Here is a 23,010-nt window from a genome sequence, read left to right on the forward strand (position 1 = left end):
ACAACACTGCAGCGAATAAGATTTTCCTGCCAGTCCTATTTGACGGCTCATTGATACATATTTGACAGCACTAAAGTTGATACTATTTTCTTTCAAGTCCTTCATTTACAACTCATCGAGATAGAGATTTGACAACTCTGTAAGTTGGATTTGGAAGCTGCCAACTCACATTCTACGTCATTCGTAGCCTTTTTAGTCTTAGCTAGCTTTGAAAATGCTCGAGATCCCTTTATATCCTAAACATATGCTGGAAATAGGAGGAAGGGGAATCAAATCTGCTCACTTAAATTTGAATTCCGCATGTCATTGATCGGTATATTTGGGAGTCAGTCCTAACACTGTATCTCAACTACCTTCGTGCTGCTGACCCACAGTAGAGGTCAGTAGATAATTCACTAACTTTAACAAACCCTCATTTGTGGCATTTACAGACAACTGCTAAGCTGCTTTATCGCTCTTGGATCTTGAAGTGTTAATTATTACTTTAAAAGCGAAATTCGGACACTTTTAAAGCAAAGTGGACATGAACAGGGATGTAGAATACTGTGGTTACAGATGGCAAAAATATAAGTATATGTGATTACAAGCTGTGTGTGTGCACAATAGGCTTTAAGCCAAATTTCCTGATTTTTCTTATATTTAAATTTTTATAGCAGGCAAAATTTATCTTACAGCCGATTTTTTTCAACTGTTGTTTATTTTGTACAGCCCTTTATGAACATAAGATTGTGATTTCACGATGTACGGGAATGGTAGTGTTTCATCTTCTTTTTCTGACGGAAAAAACACCTTCCGTGTTCTTCTTAACCGAGACCACTTACATAAAATTTAAGATTGTACTCTCTCAAGCTTTCTCTCTCACATCCACCACCACCACCATCAAGTTACAATGGAGTGGAATTGCAGAAAACCACTTTCATGAAAATTAAGATTGTACTATTTCAAGCTTTTTCTCTCACATCCACCACCACCATCAAGTTACAATGGAGTAGAATTACGGAAAAAAATGTAGGGAATATTTGCAGTATACGGATGGGCCACTGCCGTGCGGTTGATTTCGTTTGGTAGGAAGCTAAATATTGCGAGAGAGAGAGAGAGAGAGAGAGAGATAGAAAGTCATGGCTTTGTTGTAAAACTATGAGTTATGCGTTATGTTTTAAATGTTGGTTGCTCGTTCGTTGTTCGTTTTTAGCGGGTCAGGAAAATGAGTTAATTCATGTACTAGGAGAAAAATTGTATTCTTCATTACGGCGTATAACCCTGCAAACTTTGAAGAGTTGGAGTGCAATGTTAGATATATGTAGTTGAAGGCTGAACTTTCTTTAAAATAATACATATTTTTAGAACATTATATATTGCAGTTGTGTTGGAATTAAAACTTTTTGCCACATGATTCCAACTCCATTGCAAGCGTTATGATCATCAACATCATGATTTCGAGGTTCCATCGACTTTGCTGAAGTCAGTCAAGATATATGCCTAATTAGAAAAGTTTGTTAAATATGTAACTTAGTTATAAGATGTTTTACAAAATCAAACTGACTTTTGGTAATTTATATCATAGTATCTACAATAAACATAGAAAGTTCGTCCATCCAGATATAGATAACTAATTAGGAAAGTTCATCAAAAACGCAAATTGTTAATTACCTTAGATAAAGATGAAAATGCTACATGACTTCAACGATGATATATCTTATTATCTTCAATGTACATAGCACGTTTCGTCAACTCTAATTAGAAAATTCGTTGAATATGCAAATTGGTCTAAACCGACATTTGGCCGTTATAGTTTCTTTAATGTATAAAGCAACCTTCCTCTATTTTGATCAAGTCAATCCAGATATATATCCCTAATTAGGAACGTTTGTCGATATGCAAATTCGTAATTAGCTGAAGAAAACTTGCTAAATGACTTTCACTAATGTTTTAACTCAGTATCTTTAATGTTGATTGCAAGTTTTGTCAACTTTGTCATGTCCTTCCAGAAATATATCCCTATTAAGGAAAGTGTGTTTTAACTATGCACATTAGTGAAAAGTTTATATATCTTAAACTGCTAAAACAACTTTCATAATTGTCGTATCACTGTATCTCAAATAAATAGCAAGTTTCATCAACTTTTATCATGCAGTCCCGATATATCCCTTATCGGGAAAGTTTGTTCAATATACATATAAGTGATAAGCTGAAATGAAAATGCTATGAATGACTTTTCAATATTGTTTGAACCTAGTATCATAAATGTACATATCATGTTTAACCAACTTTTATTATGTTACATAACGCACTTATTCCTTATTAGGAAAGTTCATTAAATATACAAATTAGAAATTGACTGAAGTAAAAATGCTTAATGACTTTCAATAATGTTGTATCATAGTATCTTCCATGTACATAGCAAATTTTGTCAACTTCGGTCAAGTCAATCAAGATTTACAACCCTAATTAGGAAAGGTCATTAAATAGGTAAATTAAAAATTGACAAATAAAAATGCTTTCAGTAATGTGGTATCATAGTTTCTTCCATGTACATAGCGAGTTTCATCACTTCGCTCCATTCAATCAAATATTTAACCCTACTTAGGAAAATTTATTAAATATGCAAATTTGGAATTGGCTGAAGTAAAAATGCTACATGACATTTCAATATTGTTTTGACCTGGTATCATCAACGTACATGACATGTTTAGCCAACTTTGATAAGGTTAATGCGGGTATACATCCCTAATTAGCAAAGTTCATTTCCTATGCCAATCGGGAATTGACTGGAGTAAAATGTTTAATGACTTTCAATAATGTTGTATCATAGTATCTTCCATGTACATAGCAAGTTTCGTCAACTTTGGTCAAGTCAATCAAAATATATACCCCTCATTAGGAAAATTCATTCGATATGAAAATTGGGAATTGGCAGAAAACACGATTGGAACTAATTTTTGGATAATTGGATCTTCATATTTTTCAACTTTCTCTAAAGTGTCAGCTGCCCTATAGCAGAAAGTTGCAATATTACAAATTACTCATTTAAACAAGCATGTAACTTAAAAAGAAAAGCGGATGAGCTTACATTTGCAGATCAAATAGACATTACTTCACCATCGAATTATCTAAAATTAGTTCCAATCGTGTTAAAAGTAAAAATGGTAAGTAATTTTAAGTAAACCATAATATTTTCAATATACATAATAATTTTCGTCAGTTTTGATTGAGTCAATTCATATCCCTCATTAGGGAAGTTCATCCAATATGCAAATTAGCAATTAACTTTCATGTCATACCTCTATGTCTTTCATGGCAGATAAAACTTTGTGTGATCAACCTTTGTAGCAAATTTCTTGGTATTCTGTGTATCCGTTCTAATTGTATGTCTGTTTTCTAAAATCATTAATTATGCAAGCAAGCGTGAAATTAATTTGACAGTCACATCCATCAAAAAACTATTCAATTCTTGCAGTTCTCAAACAAAATTTATGTACTAAATTTAATTTTGATCTCTAAAGCATTTCTTGAGATATCGAGACAACATACAAACAGACAGACCTCGCTGCGACATTAGCTCATGTGTGTGAACACGTGGGCTGAAATGGGTATCAATGTTGCATATGAGTCTGTAGTTTTGAAATCCAACTTGTATTGTCATTTCTGTGCCAGTGAGTTGTCGAATGTGACAGTAAGGCAATATATAAAAGATCTGACACTCGTGTGATTTGATGAGTTGACTAATGCAGTACAGGAACAAATACAAGTCTCTCTGATGGTGTAAAAATCACGACGGAATTTTAGCTTAAATTATGAGCTTACTCTCTATTTTGACACACATACACACGCAACTCTCTCTCTCTCTCTCTCTCTCTCTCTCTCTCTCTCTCTCTCTCTCTCTCTCTCTCTCCAAGAGTACAAAGCAAAACTTACACAACTATTACTTTATCCACAGCTGATAAAGTCTCATTTTCAACACATTGAAGTGACTAGCATAGTTCAAGAGATTCCAGGCTTAACATGGATTGGCATGCTAGTGACCTTTGTTGATGTACAAGAGGATGAAGCAGGAGTCTATAAATGTTCTCTCGACACTACACTTGAGAAGAAGCTGATGATCATAGACGATTCATTTCTTCTTCAAGTTGATGCTGATAAAGGTAAGAAAAGATGCACAAAGTGTATCAAACCTACAGTGCAAAATTAACAAGCTTTTGGTCACATTTCCATACAACCTGTTAAACGGGAGAAAGTAAAATAACAAGTGAGAGACACTTAAGACACTAGGTCTGATTAGACTTTGATGGCCGTGGTCTTCATAGTTAACAGTCATTTGCATTATACACGAATCTACAGTTCTACGCGTCCGTCATGCATTATGGGAAATAAACAGGGGTCACGGGGTCATTCGTTCCATTTCAGCACTCTGTGCAGATGACAAGCGATCTTTTCTACGCAGTTGCGCCATGGACGGAGGAAGCAAACTTCCTTGTTTTTTCGGGGACATTCAGCTGCACTGCTGATAGCATTAGGCCTATAACCCCATTATGTTTTATTAACCAATAAATTTATGTTTCTACGTTGCTACCCCCTGCATAATAAAGGCATTTCAACAACAAAAATGTTTTATTCTCGTCCAGGTTTGAATTTATCCGGTGTCATAACATCGTCTGTTGCTGCCGGGCCTAGCTGTAAGTGAACAGCAAGTTAAAATCACCTTGAAAACTGTTTCGACGATGACAATGTATTATTAGCCTATAATTTAACAGTGATCGAAAACATTACATGGGCGTAGACGAAATTATGTCATCATATCTTAATGTAGGCCTAACTTTTAATTTCAATGATCGACCTTAGCTAGTTTGTGTACACTTTATAACAGCAAGTTGTTTGATCAGAACGGGCCATCATTCAAACTTTCACTTAAGAAATTTCTTAAATCTACATGTATAAACTGAATTGAAACTAAACTTGAAATTTACTCGATTATTTAGTTTGCGAGCATTTCTTTCTCACACATAAAAATGTACGGAACGGTGACGTAGCTGTGGGTCCATAGCTGTGGTGTTTTCGGACGGGATTCCTGCCTTTTTACGGGCTGGTTTTGACTTTTTGACTTTTTGTGATGGCGGGGTTAAAATCGTAAAAGTCAAAACTAGCCCGTAAAAAGGCAGGAATCCCGTCTGAAAACACCACAGCTATGGACCCACGGCTAACGGTAACGGTGTTAAAAATACGAAGTGAGATTTTCGGTTATTTTATACAAATATTTTGGTTAAACATGATTAAAATTACTTATGTGTGAGTTTCGAACGTGTTATGAATGTTTATATTCGCAGTGATTTAAAAAAAAACAACCGAAAAAACAAGTAGTCCATGGCGCAACTGCGTAGAATAGATCGCTTGTCATCTGCACAGAGTGCTGAAATGGAACGAATGACCCCGTGACCCCTGTTTATTTCCCATAATGCATGACGGACGCGTAGAACTGTAGATTGGTGTATTTATGAATTATATAAGCATTAGGCTGTATTTCAAGAATTGCTTCACCAAAGTTAATGAGACTGTGCAGGTAGTCACACTGTCTATTGTCTGACTGAGTCAAATGTTTGGTTGGCAAGGTTTTCTGATTCAGAGCCCATTTGCATATTAAATGATTTTCTGTAATTAAGCTCTTTACTGATACTTAGTGCAGCGATTTGATCGAACCTCTATATTGCTTATCTTTAGCGATTTGACTGAACCCATGTTATACATTGCTTATCTACAGGTCGGCCTATGATGTATTAGTTTTATGATTATGACGTTCTAAATATTGGCTCATTTGCATGCTTAATGATATTCTGCATTAAGACTCTTGATGAGCATGATATTGTGATTTGTGAATAAAAGTAATAAGGCTATGTATGAAAACTGAATGTACTACATTTGATTGAACTTTTTGGGTAGATTGCATCGATCATACTTAGATTTATCTACGTTAAAAATTTGGTGGCAATGAAGTACTGATTACGAACGTAATTGAATATTTAATGAAATTCTGTAATCAGGCTGAATGTCAAAAGTGAATCTAATATTTATATCTGACTTTGATATGACTTTCTAGAATTTGGCAATGAACATTTCTGAATATTGTGGATTCGATCACTCTCCCAAGGTGAATTTGACATACTTAATTTTACTTGATTCCAAAAGTTTAATAAGCATGACATGTTGATACTTACTTTTCGTCATGTTTGAAGTTAGAAGAGTGTGCCATATCATAATCAGTTCATTTGAAAATCTTTATATGATTCACTGTAAGCTTATGTCAGTTAATTTGAACAAATACAAAATTGATGAATGACCACTTAAAATGTTTACCTCAAACATTATAAGGATAATAAGAAGTATCAAGTTGGGTATAGCAAACACAAGTATCGATAAACACCTTTTCAGCCTACGTTTTGAAACATAAGCTAATGTTGCACTGAAGAGTGTCTTTCTGTGTGTCTGTCTGTATGGCCATCGAAAGAACCGCTTGGAGATGTGAATTTGATGAAATGAACATGTCAGTGTAAAAAGCTATGCAAAAAAGGAAAAAAAATATCCCGCAAATCGTTGGTCAGATTTGGTTGAAACTTTGTATGCAGGTTTCTTTAGGTGTGCGTAATTAGTTGTTTTCAAATTGTGTTAATTTGCATGTTTGTTTGTTTTTTTTTAGGAAAGTTTTTCAGTTTTTGGCCAAAAAAATCTGCTCTGAAACGGCTTGGGCCAATTTTCCCAATTTTTGGTCAAAAATTGTTATTCAAAAATGCTTATCTAATAGCTTTGATAGTTGTTATTTAGGTTCATAAAGTTGGTCTAAATGTGACATATTCAAATTCTTATGAAATATGCAATTTTTGTATTTTGCGGGCAATTTTTGTCATTTTTGGTCAAAACATATGTTTCTGAATACTACTTGCCAGATTACTGTGATATTTAGTAAATGCAGGTTCCAACGGTTTTTATCTTTATGCGATATCTTGAGGATGACATCTGCAAGGTTGTGGTTTATGCGCAATTTTTGCCAGTTTTGGTTAAAATTTGCTTTCAAAACTATTTGCCTGTTAGCTTTGATATTGAGTAGACATGTTGCTACCGATGACCTCAATTTAATACAAATTATGATGCAATCTTCAATTATGTATTTTTTCAGCTATTTTTGCAATTTTGGTCAGGCCGACGTCAAGTAAGCCAAAGATTCCCTCCTTCATCAACACATGTGTCACAAAAAGTTATTCTCTACGTAACAAAAAGGAGCTCTGTCGGCTGCTAGGTCACTTGTTTTAAATTTCGGAGATATATCTTCAATTTGTATTTTTGAGAAGCTTCCTAATTTTTTATGGAAAAAATATGGAAATAGTCTGCTGTATTTATTTGGACTTTGGTTTGTTAATCCTTACCAATATTCTCATACATTTATTGCCATGTCATAATGAGAGGAAAATTGTAATATGTTTTATTTTTCATAGTTGTCATGGGTAAAAATATCTTTACGACAACCACTTCCAATGCTGGTTTGAAATATGGCATAAAGGTTCCATTGAGTGGCGCTACCATAACTTTTTCAGATTATGTTGATATCAGCAGGATAATAAATATTGTGAAAAGATTTCTTTTTTTTGCGATTTTATACCTGGAGGAAATAGAGTACGTAATGGGGTGATTTAGTAAACATTTGATATGGTAACTGTATTTGGTGTTAAATGCTAAAGATCATAAGAAAGCAAAACTAAAGGTGATTTCAGCAGGTTTTTGGTCTCGAACAAATATATTCCATATAATGTTTTCAGTGTGTTAGGGTATCAAGGCTGCAATTTGTTCACATACTTTAAAGTGACCGCTGCATCTCTTTATGTAAACATGGTCATACCACGGGATGGACCATTTGAAATCCTGGGGGGGGGGGTTCTGGAAGGGTTTCGAAAAAAAGATTCCTAGCAAATGTCAAGGACAGTAAGTACCAATGTCTCGTGTGTGTATATATATATATATATATATATATATATATATATATATATATATATCACATGCACAAGCCAAGTTTGTCGTCTCCGAACAAAAAATACGGGATTTTTCTCTGGTCTTTCTACGTCAAGACAACCCGCGTCTATGTCATCAATTTTGGTGCGTCGGACCTTTTTTGTCGATCTTCGGTGTGCTCGTAAATATGTAAACAAACAACATGGCGGCCGATGTTTCTCCCACGATAAAAAGTCATGTAATGAAATCGATATTTTCACAGACTACGACATTACTAATCCGAACAATGTAAAGCACAAGAGTGTACCGCCTGTATACTCCGAAGGAATTACGTTAATAATTTGCGGAAACAACGAACTGGAAGCTGGTCGCGTAAACCGTGGGTTCCGTACGCATTGCAAACAGGGTCAGGTGCGACGTTTACAGTGTTTGCGCTGTCGAGATTCAGTCAATATTTGTTCCCGAAAAATAGCGTATCTTCGTCTGTGATAAATTTCTAGGACTATGCTATCTTTGAAATAGAGTATAACTTTGCGGAAGGTAGCCAACGTGTAGACCGAGAGCTGTCATTTGCTCCATACACGAACGAATGTGAGCGCTAACGCACACTACGGACTACTGGAAATGATTGACAACTTGTGCACAGCGTACTGATATTTATTTTTAAGTAGTTCAAAAATTTAAACGCGGAATCGTCATGGAAAACGTATTTTATTTTGCAAAAATTAACGAATTGTTGGCTTGTGCACGTAATAAGTATATTATTCCCTAATATTTTTCTTCATTCAGCTCGGAAAATACTCGTGACGTAATGACCCTGTCACCACTCGTCTTCGACTCGTGGTGACACGGTCAATACGTCAATCGTATTTTTCTTCGCTGAACGAAGAAAAATATTAGGGAATAATATCTAATTATATATATATAATAACAATTTACCTATTTTATCTGGTTGGCAGTTTGGGACATACCATTATCATGGAGGTGTGGTAGCATCATTAACAGTGGAAGCTCTGAAGAATGTCCGTTATTACATATTGCCTTAGTCTTTGACTGTGCAACCATAGACCATAGAGAGACCAAACATTGTGTACATTAATATTATGCAAAACAATATTATAACAGGCACTTTATCTTTGGTATGCCAGATTTTATTAGTAATTATGATGTACTAGGTTGCATGGTATTGTGTAAGTGTATGTGATCAGTGGTTTCAACTGTTCATCTAACCGAGAGTCCTATTAGTGCAAGCTGCGAGGTATATATCAGTATTCGTTTATACAAATTATGTTTTTAAAATTCCTTATCAATGTGGAATATGCATGTACCTCGCATCTTGCAGAAAAGTCTCTATATATGGTACACATGATTCGTTTGGTGATGCAAGAACACAGTATGCATATAATTGAATTGTATGACATATACAACATATCAGCAATTACTTGATTAGCACCCATTGCTCCAAGAAATTAAGCTCTCAAACTTGTGTCATTTTATCAGTTCTGCTGTAAACATTTTATCCACGCTGCCAAAGAAATAAGCTTACAGTCAGAATACCTGTAAACAAGTAGAATGAAATAATGACAAAGGTGCAAGTACAGTGTCGTACTGTAGGTGAAGCATGGCAAGATATTTGTAGTCCTGAAACATGTTGTGTTCTGATGTTCCTTATTAACTCATTTGCCAATGATTTCCTATCTTTCTGCAGCAATAACCGAAGACAGATTCACACTAACAGAAGAATGCATCATCCCTTGTGCGGTGAACATAATTGATTCTGATTACAGATTTGAGGAATCAGATTTTCTTGTCAATTTCACTTGGTATCGAAACTCTAAACAGGTAAGTAGACAATGTTACGAAGATATGGCTTGAGGCATGCAAAGGCTATGCTAATTATGCTGTTCACCTTTGACCCACTACTTCCTTGTAAGCGAGAGTTCGCCATTTTGAGGCTTGCATAAAACACACGTTACGGAACATGGTGTCAGGAGCGGGCGATTTGGTGTATTTAGAAGCCACTAGATCGTACCAGAGCAACACATCACGAAGCGACCCAATGAAGCTTTCCAGAAGCCTGATTCGTTAGTAAGTGAGCTGTACTGTGTCTTACAAAAAAGAAATCGTCGATCGAATTTTGCGCACTGTAGTCTGTAGTTGAGACACGTGCGCATTGAACAAAGATGGTGGCTAGTAACTTTCCCGTCCCATCAGCCATGGACATGAAAGGCGATCTCGTACAGAACTGGTCTTTTTTCCGTTCACAATGGGAAGACTATGAAATAGCTAGGTCTCTGCAGATGCAAGATGAGACTATAAGAGTAGCCACACTGCGTTCTGTGATGGGCAAGGATTGCCTTAGAGTGTATAAACACTTAGATATGACGGACGAAGATAAGAAAAAGGTAACGAAAATCTTAGACGCACTGGAGAAGCATTTCGAACCGACTAGAAATGTGATATATGAAAGGTATGTTTTCAACACCTGTGATCAAGAAAACTCAGAGACTATTTAATTGAACAGTATGTAACCAAACTACGACAGCTAGCTGACACATGCAAATTTGGTGCTATCAAAGATGAATTGATAACAGACAGAATCGTACTGGGCACAAAAGACAATGCTGCAAGAGCCAGAATGCTAAGAGAATCCAAGCTGGATCTCAACCTGGCCATCGAGATGTGCCGTAGCAGTGAAGTCACACAAATGCAACTGAGGAAAATCAGTGGTACAAATTCAGAAGAGCAGATAGTAAACTATGCAACAAAGTCAAAACAACAGCCTAGAAAAAAGCAAAGTGCTCCAAACAGAAAAAAAGAGCCAAGAAAATGCAGATACTGTGGAGGAAAACATGTGATAGATAAAGCCATCTGTCCAGCTTATGGTGAAACATGCAAACTGAGCAAGAAAAAAAACACTTCGCAAAAGTCTGCAAACTGAGGCGACATGATCGTGATCAACGTGATAGCGAGCGACATTGAGTACATCTAGTGAATGAGCAAGATGATTAGTCAACTGACGAGTCAGCCCTACACGTAGAACATTATGTTGGAGCAGTCAGGGCTACTGGAAAGCAGTGGTTTGTAACACTGAATCTGACCACCAATACTGAAGACAGCTACCCACTAAATTGTCAGCTAGACGGTGAAGCAACATGCAATATGATCAGCTACAGACACTACTGCAGAATTACCCAAGATGGAGATCCTCAGCTGTAGCCTAGCAAAGTGAAATTAAGACTGTATGGAGGTACAACCATATATCCAAAGGGACAGTGTGACTTGAAATGCCGCTACAGAGGTAACACATACAGCCTGATATTTCAGGTAGCCGACTCTATGCAGAAACCCCTGCTATCAGCGGAGACATGTGAGCGACTGCAACTACTCACTGTAAATGTAGAACAGCTAGCTAATACAATACAGGTTGATAACACAAGACAAAGTAGAACACTGCCTGAGCAACAACAAAGCAATAATGACTTGATGGCTGAAGAACAAGTACTCACAGAGTATGCTGATGTTTTTCATGGTCTGGGATGTCTACCCGGAGAAAACCACTTTGAAATTGATGAAAATGTAAAACCAGTACGACACCAACCACGAAGAGTTCCAGCCCCAATGAGAGCAGAACTGAAGGCAAAACTTGAATCATTAGAGAAATAGAAAGTGATAGCCAAAGTTACCACTCCTACTGACTGGATCAGCAGTATGGTTCCACTCAAGAAACCTGGTAAACTACGAGTCTGCTTAGATCCGAGTGATCTGAACAGGGCATTGAAACGATCACACTATCCAATGCCTACTATTGAGGAAGCGTTGCCAAGACTCACCAACGCCAAAGTGTTCACTGTATTCGATGCCAAGGATGGATTTTGGGAAGTCAAGTTAGATGAAAAGAGTAGTTATCTAACAACCTTCTGGACACCATTTGGGCGCTACCGTTGGTTAAGGATGCCATTTGGTATTAATAGTGCACCAGAAGAGTTTCAAAGAAGGCAACATGAAGTATTAAAATCGTTACCAGGTGCAGAAGTGATAGTAGACGACATCTTAGTATACGGCTGTGGAGACACAAAGGAAGAAGCAGATAGAGATCATGATGAGAAACTGAAGAAAGTTCTGAACCGTGCTAGAGAAGTCAATCTAAAGCATAACACGAATAAGTTCAAACTCAGACTAACAGCAGTACCATACATTGGGCATTTGTTGACATCATCAGGTCTTAAACCAGACCCAGAAAAGGTTCTAGCGAAAAGGTTCTAGCGCACACGCACATTATTGCCAACTGCAAACCGACGTCTTCAACCCAAAGTTGTAGAGGGAGTTACAGAGGGGATCAAGCATCGCAGAAAAATCCAAACTATGCCATGACAAACATGCAAAGAAACTTCCAGAGCTACAACTAGGCCAAACAGTACGGATGAAACCACTACCAACTGACAGAGAAAAAGAAGTGGCGCATGGGAACCTGCCTTGCACAAGTCGCTCCTTGTTCATGCCATGTCAACATCGATGGTCAAGTGTATCGTCGTAATCGTAAATTTCTACGAGCAACAAAGGAAAAGATGCCACCAACAGCCAAAAAGGACGCCATACAGTGTGAATCTCCAACTACAAAGCGCCATCAATCATCAACACAGGATTCTCGGCCAGATAGTGTGAAAACAACACATGACAACAGCAATGGGAATACTGCTCCAGATATATCATCAGCAGCTACACAACGCACGCATACAAGGGTTGTTAACCCCCCAGTACGTTTCAAAGATTTTGTGCTAAAGTAGCTTTACTGACCCTTGACTGTAGTGTTCGGCAGTTATGCATGCAGAATAGAAACTAGGGCATTATCGTGGAATGAATGAAGTAACAAATGAACGAACGAATGCAGAAACAAAATCTATACATGAACCCTAGTTCAAAGACTTGTTGTTCAAAGACTGATTTTCAACTGAGACACAGCTCATTGGCATCAAAATTACTGAGACAAGGATACACAACAAAAAGACTCGTTAGGACTTTCAAAAAGTTCTACAGTCGATATGACGACATTGTGGTCAAATATGACACCTCGGTCACACAAATGATAAACGACAGCATTCCCGGCTTTGACTTATTACAGTGATTCATATACTGTATCATTTCATACAATATTTAGACAATTTTGGGACCAATCCTGATGGGTGTAGCATGCTAGCAGGGTACGCTTACCCATTCCGGACACCTGGTACCACCACTAATTATCAGTGGTTCAGGATGGTCCAACTTAAATTTGTAAATCACTATTGTCCCATGGACCTGGTAATATATTACCTTGAATGGCAACGATTATTGGACCAGTTTAATGTTATATTGTTAAATCCGATTTCTTGTAGTGGATTTGTTGAATTGTTGTTTCGTTTTTTTTTGAGAAGGGGGATGTTACGAGATATGGCTTGAGGCATGCAAAGGCTATGCTAATTATGCTGTTCACCTTTGACCCCCTACTTCCTTGTAAGCGAGGAGTTCGCCATTTGAGGCTTGAATAAAACACACGTTACGGAACAGACCAGTTGTAAAAGAACAATAAAGACGATAGCAATATTGACGGATACAACTAATAACTTTACTCTATTTTCCTTTGTACCTTACTCTGTTTTCCTTTGTACCAATTAGTCATATTTTACTCATATGCTTCAGGTTAACAGGTTATGCATCAGGTTAACAATTTGAAAAAAATATTATACCTACAGACATATTCCATGTAAGGGACTTCTACATTTGTCCACCCATATCCTTCTGTATAAACTACAAACACTCAGAACACTTGATCACATACCTAACTTCATTTCTCAAATTCAGCCAAATAATTTCATTCATACAACAGACATCAACTGTACATTCACATCAATACAACACATTTTCTCCATCGTTTCACTGATATCAATGACAAACATCACTTCACCATCAATTTCCGTGGCTTGTTCCAAATTCGTGAAGCAAGTGGGGACTATGTCATTGACAATGACTTGTTTAATCAAAATTTCTGCTTCAACCCTGCATTGCTTTATAACTTTGATTGCTTTGATTGTCAAGACATTGTAATCAGAAGGAATGGAAACTGTGCTTCCTCATTTTATGTTTACTATAGTAAACAACTAATCATCTAACCCAGCCACAATTTAATCATGTAACCCAGCCATGATTTCTCATTTCACGTTATCTACTCTTCATTACAAGGAGCAATCCAAACCAACTAATGTAGGAATGAAACTGAGTATTTTCTTGCAACCAGAAATACGTTTCTGTTCTAAAACAAGTTGTGTCAAAGAGATACGAGGACTTTGGAACAGAAACTAATTCTGACTCTCAAACTTTTACAACATTCTGTTAATGGCCTACTCATGTGATGGCTCAGTACAGGCGATTCAGCAAAACACTGGCTTAGTTTTGTGAAAACCGGGTACTATATTTCACCCGTGGAGATAACATGAGGATTATAGCCATTTCGAATTTCAAAGAGTGGTGAATGTTGAGTAATTTTTATTCTTGGTTTTGAAAGACACTGGCTGAAAGTTTATCTGAGGACAGTTTGAACAAGGTCTTAATAAGCAAACAACTTTTAAGTTAATAAATTGTTCCAGACATCCCTATTGACTAGGTCATGATGAATATGTCATCAAATCAATTCAAGTAATCGTTATCATTCAAGACAAGGCAATCACCTGTTCCAAGAAACAAAGCAAAAAATCTGATAAAACTATGCAATCTCGACTCACTAGTTAAGTGGTGATAACAGGTGTCCCGAATGGGTAAGGATACCCTGCTGGCATGCTACAACCACGCTGTAAAGTAAAGTAAATAATAGAACACCAATTAAACGCCTTTCTCTAACACTTTTGAACGCATCTAGACGTTCAGAAATTTAACACTACGTGTTCAACCAACGTTCAATTTTTGAACACATGCGTGCAGATTTTGAACACTACGTGTTCATCAGACATAATATTGAACACCATGGTGCTCCATGACTAGGCACACGTTGCACATGAAGCGTGTTCAAAAATTGAACGCATTGACGCGTTCAAAGGGCTGTAACAGATTTTGAACACATGGACGCCGTTCTACAATAAATGTTTGAAAGGCTTGAACACATGTTGCGAACTTGTCGAACACCTTTAATTTTGGGCGTTCAGGGGGTGTTCAAGCCTTGAAATAGCTAAACAGACCACTGATATTCGGTAGAATTATTTTATTCTAAAAATACACAAACATTCCTAGAGTAAAATACAATACTATAATGTAAAATGGGCAAATATACATCGCTACTTTGTAAAGTTTGTCAGAGGAAAATACCAATGGCCTTAACACCTTGCTATCAAAAACATAAACAATAGAAAACCCTATAAACACTGTAAATCGTTTTAAAAACTATGGACGAAAGAAATGATAAAACAAGTTTTACTTAAATATTGTGGATTACGTTTTATGTTCATACTTGTTAAAAACATTCAAAGAATCTTTTGAAAAAGCTCAACATTTGGCTTTCTTATTGAGTTGAAAACACGTATATGTATGAAATGTATACTCAATACTCAATACTCTTTAAAATCACCCCAAAATTTTAAAAAATGCTGATTTTATCATAACTTGAATAGATCACATTCTGGTAATCCCTGTCTTAAAATGTCTGAAATGTCTGTAATGTCTTACAAATACAAATTAACATTTCTGCATAATTTGAAAAATCTGAAAAAGCCTATCAGTAGAGACCTATGTCCTACATATCAAAGCTGTTGAATTTGGAGAAGATTTTTTAAAGATTTTTTGACCAAAAATGACAAAAATTGCCTTGAAATATGAAATTTTGAATGTTTCATCACAAACAGCACACATTTTACTAAGGTCATTCTTAGGTACATGTTAACCAAATACTGTGGGCGTCAAACCACTAGTAAAAGAGGAGACGGTTTTTGCCATAAAATAGCATAATTAGCCTCAAAAATATAAATTTGCATATTTCATCATAATTTGAACATATCTGATTAGGGTAATCCCTTGGGACGTGTAATTCAAATATTAAAGGTTTCGTACAGGCAGTTTTGAAGAAAAACCTTTGGATGTACAAATTTGAAGACAAAACTACACATCCACCTATTTAGTTGTAAGCAAGCTAAAAACAGTTGCTGACAACAAGAGACGTGTTGAGCTACAATACAAAATAATCTAAGGTTTGGTAGCAGGCTATGATAATCTAAATGTTACAGGAACATAAGCTATCAAAGACTTGAAGTCTCCTTCATCAGATGCAGAGTGACAGAAAATTCAGAGTGAAAATTTCAGAAAATCTAGTAATTCAGGGTGGACAATTTTCACTCTGAATTTTCGTCGCTTTCAGCTTTAATTCCACCCTGCATCTGATAAGGGAACTAAACATCTGTGAAAGCTTATTCTCCGGCAACATTTAGTTTATCATAGCGTGCTACCAAAGCTTAGATTTATTCAGAAGAAAAATACAGAAAGTTATCAAGATTTAGTTACTGGCCCTTGAAAGTTTAAATCTAAATTAGAGATATACATGAACTGAGGCTATCAAGCTTGTTTCCAGACAACTACCTATACACTCATCTTCTTCAATATCTGTACCACCAGCTTCTGTAACAACCCTTCGATTTCAAGTTAAATCCAATTTTTCACATCCTGAAAATAATGCAACAATAGGTAATATGGCGAGATGAGACTTTAAATGAAATTCAAGGGGCTGATTAGGTTAAGGAAAAGGGGAGACTTCATATACAGTGCCTCTTTTCGATCCTGTTACATTTGCTTCTTCATGTCATTAACTAATTAAAAGTAAAAAAGGAAAACTCTCACATGCTGGAACAATACATTGTATACTCTGCGATATTTAATTGGTGTTTTACATGCGATTGTGTCAACTAAAGGACATGTGATTACGCAGCGGTACTGTGCGGCGTATCGATCGCGCTCGGGTCAAGGGTTATCGCCACAGTTCTGTTGCGATGACCATTGACTTGATTGCAATCGACAGGCCATGGCCCAAAGTACCGCTGTGTATTCACAGCAAGTATTTGGTATACCAGCGACTGAAAGAAAAAATGTTTCTTCACGTACTTTAGCTATTCAAAAGTGCAATACAATTAATTTCAAAGGATAATAATACAGATGCTTTAAAATTTAACACCTTTTACTATTTTGGAGAGAAAACTTACCCTTTCTGGTGTTGCTTCCGCACGATCACAACTTCAGCGCGCGTTTACAAGAAAAATGTAGCAACTTTCGTTACGATGCATCATGGGATAAGAAAAGGCACCAAACTTGAACACAAAGTATTTAGAAGTAGAACACCCCTTTCACTCCGATGTTAAAATTAAAAAGTTCATGGTGGTTTTCTGATTTTCCTTTCAAATTTTCAGAATTTCAACCCGTAATAAAAGTGAACACGATTGGAACTAATTTGGGATAATTTGATGGTGACGTTAGGTCGAGTTAATCTACCAATGTTATATTACACTTGTTTTTTATAAGTAATTTGCGATATTGCAACATTCAGCTATATGGCACCTAACACTTGAGAAATTTACATTAAAATCCAAATCCTGTTCGTGTAAAATTATTTTGTATACCTCCTTTTTAGAAAAAACATGCTTTCAGCAATTGTAGACCGGAAATATTTTTTACTTGGCGTGAAATTCGTTACCTCAAAATCTGTTAAAAGTTTGCGAGGCAGTAGTAAATTTAATATAGCCGTAGTAAAGTAAAAAAAACCTAAAGATTGTTAATTGTTTCATTGTATTGTTCAATTTCTGTAATGTTGAGTTTTTGAACACATGAAGCAGATGGTTGTTAACACATCGTGTTCAGGTTTAGAACATCATTGACAATATTGACACTAGTGTTAATAATATGAACACTAGTTGTTCAAATTTGAACACCGACATTCACATTTTTAACATGTAAAGACGCGTCTAGCGTCTGCTGGTTTTACAGTGCAAGATTCTTCAAACTAATCAGCACTGTGAAGAGACTCGACTGTATGAACTCAGCATCGTATGAATACAAAAATAGGTCTGCAAGAAGTGGTGCACAGTTTGTCCCCATGGCATAGGAATACTAAAGTTTACCTAAATGTCATTCCAGCATATGTCATATGTTGTCAATTACGAAGTGACCAGTATTCGACATGTGATGTTGGTGATGGTGGTGTGTTTGCTTTATGTCAGTGAATGTTGATGTAATAAAGTTATCACCAGGGAAAATATTTGCACACCAGATATTGAGCTGCTACCTGTCTCACGGCTACTCACGAAGTCATGCGACCGATCTGTGTTTGCTCAAACTACTCTGCTCTCTCTCTATTAGGATATGGTCACTTCACAAAATTTTATGGAGTGACCATGATTCGAAGTACCCGTTCCCTCTACTTGCATAGGAAGTTTACATGAGCTAATAGATTCAGGCCCTATGTTTATTCGTATTTGTACATTCAATACATGTAATATGCCACAGATGTGTTATAAGCATTTGGTGGTCGAGCCATTATCGGAACTGTCAGTTTAGCAAACTGTTATTGTGAAAGTTGTCCAGATTTACAGCCATCATCAGCTGACTGACTTACATTTTACCCACTCCATTGCCAGGTCAAAGAAGATGGTCTACATATTGGGACATCGGACATATACTACAAATTCATCAATTCACGTCATCAGTTCACATCCTTCCTCTCTTTATTCAACATAACTGAGTCTCTTTATGGTAAATATATGTGCGAAGGGTCTATTAACTTAAGGAAATATGACCAAGCTGACGATGGAGATAAATTACAGTTTCCGAGAACAGTGAAGAAGCTTCATCATTTAAGGCCACTTCATTGGAAAAAACAAGGTATTTGGTGTTTTTTCCCACACAAGATCCACATGATATCATGATATGTATATGATTATTAAGCCAGAGAGGCGATTTCATCAGAAAAACTACCCTGAAGAGCTATTGTGACTTAACATTTTCAGGTGTAGCTGAGATCATTTATAACTACATTGTGCGAACATTATTTTTAAAGTGTTCGATAATGATTTTTTGGTTTATTTTCAGCGAAGAAGCTGGCATCTAAAGTGTTGGATTCTCAGTTACCATACAAAAATGTACAAAGCATGTCAGCCAAATTAATCATGCTTCAGCAGCAGTCACAACAACGTTTCAGGACAATAAATTCGCAATTGGAGGCCACCGCATATGAGGTCAAGATATTATCGCAAATGGTTACACATATAAAATTGTGGTTTGGAGGTAGCGTAGCCTTAAATAAACAAATGGTTAATTTAAGGGTTCTAGGACAGTTACCACCCAGACAAATACCCTCTCGACAATCAACAGACATTTACCCCCAGGCTAATTACCACCAACCATTTACCAGCCAGACATTTACCCCCCGGATATTTACACCCAAGTACTATTTATAGCGACAATATTGCTCGGTCGAAAATGATGTCAATAATGAACAATCGCGAAGACTGCATTTGCGTTTTTTCTAGACCTCTCTCCTGTGTTATGCAAGTGTTACCATACATTCTAATGTTTACTCCTTCTAAAGTTTACCCTATGCCTAACAGGGGGAAGCAAACCCTGACGCCCGATACAAAAGACCCTCTCTGTAACCATTACGCCACGCGGGGTTGTCTGCGGCTGTCGGTTGAAATTGTTAATCTTGAACTTGACACTGTATGTTTAACCATGCATAAATGAATAATATAAATGAATAATAATAATATAACAATAATATTTATATCTTTTAAAGCACACTACATATACGACTCAGTGCGCTTTACACATTTAAATCGATAAACATACCAGGAAAGGAAGACAAGAAACGTAAAGTGTAAAAACAATCAAATGAGGTTAAAAATGAACACGGTTAAAATGATGAAAATTTCGGTATAGCAAAACTGTCAAAGTGAAAAAATAATCAAAATTCTACGGAGAAAGCATTAGTAAACAGTAGAAATAAATCACGCATCAACGGTTACTGAAAAATGGTGACCGTTCCAATACATTAGCCATAGTGCTTTAAGAGATGAGTCTTTAAATCGCGCTTATGAATGACATTAAAATAACAACTTTATGGTGTTAACGGACTAAAATGATTTCTCTAATATACGAATCATTTTATTGCCTTACCCTCAACCTAGCCTTGACCATAACACTAGGCAACTAATAATATTTGTCTTTTTTTCCATTTTGTCTTCTTTTAGTCAAAACCGGGTTGCATCGAAAGTTACACACATCTTCAGTTTCATGTTTTACGGGTAGAATGTTTTTTAAAAGCTTCAAAATATTTACTAATTCCTTCATCATCGCATATAAAATACACTCCATAAGGCTGTTTGAATAATAGACAGTATCTATGCTATGTCAAAACAAAGTTGAAACTGTTTTAAAATAAAGATGAATAAAACATCCTTACAGATTAATTTTTAAGAGAGGGGGTAATTGTCCGGGTGGTAAATCCCTTGTGTGGCATGTTTCCGAGTGGTAAGTGTCCGGTGGTAAATAGCCGGGGGTAAATGGTAGGTGGCAAATGTCAGGGGACTAAATGTCCGGGAAGTAACTGTCCTGTTACCAATTTAAGGGCCATGCGTACATATAGCTCATGGTTAAACACAAAAATTTAAATTTGGAGGGGGCAAAATAGGAAATTTCCGCAGAAATATGCCGACTTGTCAACCTCTCTGCATAGCTAGGTGAGATTATATGTATCATCGTTGTCCGGTTTTGACACATAGTCTTGTGTATTTTGTTGATATAGTGACAGTGGAAAACCATACTAAAATGCCAGAGATAGTCACTCATTTTGTGTTTAATCATGAGCTTACTTTATCCTTAAAAATCAACTTTGTAATTTTGTTGTGAAAATGCGTTAAATAGTCAAACATAAGTCCCTTAAGGCCTGAAGATTACTGAATTTTAGTGCGACGAAGAAAACAGTTTTGACAACACCAAAACCAAAACTGATGAATAAAATGAAATAGAATATTTCATGTTTGTCCAATTATGTATGCTGCATAAATTGCGGTTTATTGCTAAAATAGTTCAGTTGATTCGGCTTTGGCAGATTTTTGTTTTCTTGCAGTTATTTCAAGTTCATTATTACAACTTCTGATCCATTTTTCTTGCAGTTATTTCAAGCTTATTATTACAAGTTCTGATCCATTTTTGGAAGTGGGTGATTGTCATTGTGTCAGCATATTGTTATTGGTCAAAATGTGTGCAATATATACAGAAAAAAATTAAAGAAAGGGAGATGAAGAGAAATTACGCGCTACTGGAAAAGATTGCTGCCTTGGGCCTAACGTTTCGCCATCAATGTAAGTGTAAAATTTACAGTAATTAAAAAGATATTTGAATCGATCTCGAACTGTGATTGTATAACTTATTAGGACCTGAATACAAAGATGATACTGCACAATGCTAAATATCAAAACTAATTGTACAATAGGATTGATACTAAGCATTTCATCAATTAAAATTCTCAGAACAGTGTGTTTTAAGCTCACGTGTTCACACACATGAGCTCATGTCGCAGCGATGTCTGTCTGCCTGCCTGTGTCTGTCTGTCCGTCTGTCTGTGTGCCCGATATCTCAAGAACGGCTTATCAGATCAGAATTGAATTTGATAGATAGATTTTGTTTGAAAATGGCAAGAACTGATTAGTTTTTTGTGGTTTGCACATTCATGTTCTTTTGCATAATTAGTGACTTTAGTAAACACAGACATATAATGATAACAGCTGCACATAAATTAAATGAGATTAGCTTCATACAGGGATTTATCTGCCATGAACAGGGATTATCTGCATGAAAGACATAAAGGTGTGACATGAAAGTCAATTGCTAATTTCATATTTAATGGACTTTTCTAATTCGGAATATTTAACTCATATATCTTATATATAATAATTATATATAATATATCTTAATTGACTTCATCAAAGTTGATGAAACCTTGTATGTACATTGAAGAAGTATGATAAAATATGAAAGGAAGTTGTTAAGCATTTTTATTAGTCCCCACGGACACAGTCCGGCGGGAACTTATAGATTTGGTCATGTCCGTGCGTGTGTGCGTCCGTGCGTGCGTGCGTGTGCACGTCCGTGCAAGAAGCGATTTCATTCAAACTTGGTACAAGGATTACTTCATATGTCATACAGATTTGTTTTGTGATACGATCCAATATGGCCGCCAGGTGGCCATTTTATTACGATTTTTTCATGTACAAAGCCATAACTCAGACACGTTTCAACCGATTTTATTCAAAGTTGGTACAAGGACTTTGACCAATGACATAGATATGCACGTCAATTTTTTTGGTGATACGATCCAATATGGCTGCCGTGCGGCCATTTCCCTACGATTTTTTCATGTACAGAGCCATAACTCAGACATGTTTCAACGATTTCATTCAACGTTGGTACAAGGACATTGAACAATTTAATACAGATGCACGTCGATTTGTTTTGTGATATGATCCAATATGGCCGCCAGGCGGCCATTTTATTACAATTTTTTCATATACAGAGTCATAACTCAGACATGTTTTAACCGATTTTATTCAAAGTAACCATACAAGGAGCTTGACTAATGTCATACATATCCATGTCAATTTGTTATGTGATATGATCCAATATGGCTGCCGTGCGGCCATTTTCTTACAATTTTTTCATGTACAGAGCCATAATACACAGGCATATCTCAACCGATTTTATTCAGAGTTGGTACAAGGACATTGACTTATGTCACACATATGTACATCAAATTGCTTCATGATATGATCCAATATGGCTGCATGGCAGCCATTTGTTACAATATTTTCGTGTCCTTAGCCAAAACTTGGGCACGTCTCAACTGATATTCACCAATTTATTCAAACTTAGTACAAGGACATTGACCTATGTCATACATATGCACATTATTTGTTTGTGATACAATCCAATATGGCTGCCGTGTGGCCATTTTTTCCGATTTTT

At 36.3% G+C, this 23,010-nt stretch overlaps 2 protein-coding genes across 2 annotated transcripts in view; both read left to right on the plus strand.

Annotated features, from left to right (window-relative positions):
- The window catches only part of LOC139137925 (nucleobindin-2-like), a 608,701-nt gene that overhangs the window by 423,734 nt on the left and 161,957 nt on the right, over positions 1 to 23,010 (plus strand). The gene's annotated exons all lie outside the window — the stretch shown is intronic.
- LOC139144958 (uncharacterized) overlaps positions 1 to 23,010 on the plus strand; it is a 34,627-nt gene that overhangs the window by 1,004 nt on the left and 10,613 nt on the right. Inside the window, exons 2-6 of the mRNA XM_070715810.1 lie at positions 3,938 to 4,142; positions 9,698 to 9,831; positions 18,630 to 18,873; positions 19,081 to 19,275; positions 21,162 to 21,350. Of these exons, the coding sequence (XP_070571911.1) occupies positions 4,013 to 4,142; positions 9,698 to 9,831; positions 18,630 to 18,873; positions 19,081 to 19,275; positions 21,162 to 21,350 (892 nt within the window). The 5' untranslated portion in view covers positions 3,938 to 4,012. The remainder of the gene's footprint in view (positions 1 to 3,937; positions 4,143 to 9,697; positions 9,832 to 18,629; positions 18,874 to 19,080; positions 19,276 to 21,161; positions 21,351 to 23,010) is intronic.

Source organism: Ptychodera flava, chromosome 1, assembly GCF_041260155.1.
Source record: "Ptychodera flava strain L36383 chromosome 1, AS_Pfla_20210202, whole genome shotgun sequence".
Taxonomy (NCBI): Eukaryota; Metazoa; Hemichordata; class Enteropneusta; family Ptychoderidae; genus Ptychodera; species Ptychodera flava.